General features: G+C 50.8%; 1 protein-coding gene across 1 annotated transcript in view; it reads right to left on the reverse strand.

Moving 5' to 3' along the window:
* Nucleotides 1-4,327, reverse strand: part of LOC107121440 (disintegrin and metalloproteinase domain-containing protein 33-like) — a gene marked incomplete at its 5' end in the record, with an annotated part of 89,634 nt that overhangs the window by 10,265 nt on the left and 75,042 nt on the right. Inside the window, one exon of the mRNA XM_015424348.1 lies at nt 483-737. Coding sequence (XP_015279834.1) covers nt 483-737 — 255 coding nt within the window. The remainder of the gene's footprint in view (nt 1-482; nt 738-4,327) is intronic.

Genomic DNA, 4,327 nt, shown 5'->3' on the forward strand with positions numbered 1-4,327 from the left:
CAGAGTGTCTGTTGTGGGGAGGGGAAGGGAAAGGAGTTTGTCAGCCGCTCTGAGACTCCTTTGGGTAGTGAAGGGTGGGGTATAAATCCAATCTCTTCTTCTTCTTCTTCTTCTACCTCACAGGGTGTCTGTTGTGGGGTGGGGAAGGGAGAGGAGTTTGTGAGCCGCTCTGAGACACCTTTGGATAGTGAAGGGCCATGGGGTATACATCCAATCTCTTCTCTTCTCTCTCTCTCTCATTGTGCAGCTAACATTCATGGACGGAGTACTCCTGTCATTCTCAAAGCTGCATAGTGTTGACCTAGTTCTCTGCATAGTATTGACACATACTGCACTTTACTAAATGATGGCCATAAATAGAACACATTCGTTTGTTAAAATGTTTTTGCAGCGTATATCTATTTGTTCCTAGACCCACCTGGAGGCTGGCAGCCCAATGAAGGCCGAGCCTTGATACGCCTTGGCGGGACGGCCGCACTTACCAGAGGGGTCCTGACCGGACTGCTGGGAAGAGGCTTCTTGGGCGGGGGCAGCTTGGCCTGAGCGCCGAAGTGCGTTTTGGCGGGAACAGCCGTGGTGGATTTGTCGACGGGCAGAGGAGGCGGCCTGCAGGGCTTGAGGTCTTTCTGAGGAGGAGCCGCTGGGCCGGGCGCGGGGCAGAGGGGATGGACGACGTTGACGGGCTGAGAGGCGCTTTGGAGAGGGTTCGGCTTGGGCGGGAAGATGCTCCTCGTTGGCTGAAGGGAGAACGTGAAGAGAAGGTGAATGCGCTTTCGCGCCCCCCTCAAAGGAACGGACGTTTTCCCTCAGAGACGAACGGTGATGTCATAAGAACATAAGAGACGCCAATGTTGGATCAGGCCAAAGGCCCATCCAGTCCAACACTCTGTATCACACAGTGGCCAGAAATACCAGGGGCCATCAGGAGGTCCACCAGTGGGGCCAGGACATTAGAAGCCCTCCCACTGTTGCCCTCCCCAAGCACCAAGAATACAGAGCATCACTTGCCCCAGAGTCCCTATCTATACCTTGTGGCTAATAGCCTCTGATGGACCTCTGCTCCATATGCTTATTTAATCCCCTTTTGAAGCTGTCCATGCTTGTAGCCGCCACCACTTCCTGGGGCAGTGAATTCCATGTGTGAATCACTCTTTGGGTGAAGAAGGACTTCCTTTTATCCATTCTAACCCGACGTCATGTTTCAAGCAGATCCAGGACTTGCCTCCACCTTCCTTTTCCCCACCATGGTTTACACGGAACAAAGGTCTGAGTCCAGTGGCACCTTTAAGACCCATAAATTTTAATTCTGGGTACAAGCTTTCATAGAATCATAGAGTTGGAAGGGACCTCCAAGGTCATCTAGTCCAACCCCCTGCACAAGGCAGGAAATTCACAAATACCTCTGCCCCCACATCCCCAGTGACCCCTGTTTAATGCCCAGAAGATGACCAAAAACCTCCAGGATCCCCGGCCAAACTGGCCTGGAGAAAAATGGCTTCCGGACCCCAAAGTGGCGATCAGCATTTCCCTGGGTGTGTAAGAAAGGGCCACGAGAACTAAGCCCTGAGGCAACCCTTCCTGCCCTCCCGTCTCGTGGTCTGCCTCAATTCACACAATCAGCATGGCTGTCCGATGGCCATCTAGCCTGGTATCTGAAGAAGTGTGCACGCACACAGCAGCTTATGTCCTTGTTGGTCTTAAAGTTGCCACTGCACTCAAACGTCGTTCTTTTGCTTCAGACCAACACGGCTACCGTACCTGAATCTACCTTCTGTCGTGCTCAGGGTTGCCCCCGGGCCCTGTAAATCCTGTCGCCGTCTTGAGGAGATATCTCAGAAGGAAACAAGCACCTCAGATGTGAAAGGGCTGGGTGTTGCGTCACACTCCAGACACCTTTCTCAGAGCAATCGTTTTTCCACCTTCTCTCTCTCTCTGGCTTGGCTGTCTGATTAGCTCTGAACTCCTCCCCGGCACTTTCTGTTTCCTTCCTTTTATCTCTCCTCCCCTCCCTTACGGACACACCCCTTAAGCCCTTCCAGAGCCCAGAGCCTCTTTCAACTGCCCATCATTTAACCTGAGTGACCTTGTCATCCGGTCAGAGCTTGAGGTCTTTACTTTGCTTAAACAGGGGCTTATTGATGTAGAGTTGCAAGAGCTCAGAGCCCTTGCCTCCGGAAGGTGCTCCTCAGTAAGGTGGGCTTATCCCCTTTCTGGTGCTCTACCATATTACTTTTTCTGTCTGACTTCACCGCAAATGTGTAGAGCTTATCTGTTGGCCCATCTTAATGTTCTCCCCTCTGCTATTCTTGAGGGGAGATATAAGCAAATTCCTTATTCAATCAGGTTCTGTGGATGTAATAGAAGTGAAATAGAAACTGTTGAGCACGTACTCTTACACTGTAAATTGTTAAATGACATTCGAGTGGAGTGTATAGAAGCCCCCCTTAGGTTGGTAGCAGGCCAATCGGATAGAATCAAGGTACAATTTCTCCTTGCTTCACAAGATCTGGAGATCATTGAACTGACTGCTAAGTTTCGCCATTGTTTTATAAAACGGAAGAGTAACCCTGATCACATTAATGATTCTTAATTTATAAGTTTAAAAACTTAAGTTTAAAAGTTTGGAATGCCAGTTTATTTTATGATTCAGGCATCTTTTGTATGGTCAAATCTAACTTGTGACAACTTGAGTTAGGCCTGACATAGCCACGACTATCTATTTTATAATTTCTCTTGGATTGTATTATTGGGAAATGCTTTTAATATTCTATGCCAATAAAAGGTATTTGAATTGAATTGAAAACTGCCCATCACCACCTTACCGAATCTCTTCGTGTTTCCCGCTTTTGTCCCGCCTCTCTTTAATTACCCGTGCCTCCAGCCTGGAGTTATGCATGCAGGGGAGTGTCTACTTCCGCCTCAGACGCCGTGACTGCCGCTCGCTGTCTCTTCCCTTCCGACGGTGAGGGGTAAGGTAGAGACCCTCCAACTAGCTCTATCCTTCAATCCGGCCCGCCCCCCTTTAGACAGAGGAGCGTGGTCCATGCCGGACTGCTCCTCCGGCCCCCTCTCCTCTGAGTTTCCTCTGTGCCTCGGCTGTCGCTGAGGAAGGGGTTTGGGGCCACGCGAGTCTCCGGGACTGTTTCCCTTGGCCTGTCCACCTCCCGGTATTCGCAGGGAGCCCGGCGCTGGCCGTGCCAGTCCCGCCGCAGCGGCCTGCGAGGCCGCGGAGGAGCCCACAGCGGGACACCTTCATCGTTTCCACAGTGACAGTTACATACACTGATTTGGAAAAGGGGGAGGGATTTGGTATCGTTTGTCCAGGCGGTCCCTCATCTTTACCAACCAAGATTTTTCCTAGTCACCGTGTGTGATACACGTTACAGGAGATACACGTTACAGGAGATACAGATACACGTTACAGGAGAGATATCAAACTCATTGGTCATGTCCAGCGTTCCCTCTAAGCTGAGTTAGTGTGAGCGAGCTCACAGTTTTGTAGCCTCCGGCTCACACATTTTTGTCTCCGCTCGGGAAGGAGGGCTCCAGAGCAAACTAATTGATGCAGTAGCCAGATCACCTGCTCGCAACTTGAATGCCAGTAGCTCACAAAGTAGAATTTTTGCTCACAAGACTCCACAGCTTAGAGGGAGCATTGGTCATGTCCCCAGCGATATGGGCTCTGGGCGGGTTATTACAGGGATATACAATACAGAAAGCGCTGCACTGGCTGCCAATAGCTTTCCGAATCCGCTTCAAAGTGCTGGCACTTACCTTTAAAGCCCTATATGGCCAGGGTCCGATGTACCTGAGGGACTGCCTTTCCCCATACATACCCCAGAGAGCACTATGGTCGGGGGCCCAACATCGTTTAGTGATCCCAGGCCCCAGAGACGCCAGGCTTGCGGCGACCATGGCCAAGGCCTTTTCAGTGGCGGCTCCTACCTGGTGGAATGAGCTCCCGTAAGAGATCAGGGCCCTGCGGGACCTCTCACAGTTCTGCAGGGCCTGCAAGATGGAGCTCTTCTGCCAGGCTTTTAATTAGAAGCCGCCACTACCGCCACCACCAACTATCTCATGGTAACAACGGGGTAATGGGATGACCCACTATAAAGATCCAGCCACAGCAGTGCAATGGATTGGTACTGCTAAAGCGGGCTTTTGGGTAACATCTACAGGTCACCATCTTGATTTGATCGAATGGATAACATCACTGAGCACATCGTTATCGTTAATTATAGTTGTTTTATTCTGTTTTTAACGTCTTATCTTTGGCACATGGTGCCCCTGTTTGTGAGCCACCCTAAGCCCGTTCGCAGGAAGAGCG

The sequence above is a fragment of the Gekko japonicus genome, unplaced genomic scaffold (assembly GCF_001447785.1).
Source record: "Gekko japonicus isolate JY-2015 unplaced genomic scaffold, Gekko_japonicus_V1.1 scaffold4026, whole genome shotgun sequence".
Taxonomy (NCBI): Eukaryota; Metazoa; Chordata; class Lepidosauria; order Squamata; family Gekkonidae; genus Gekko; species Gekko japonicus.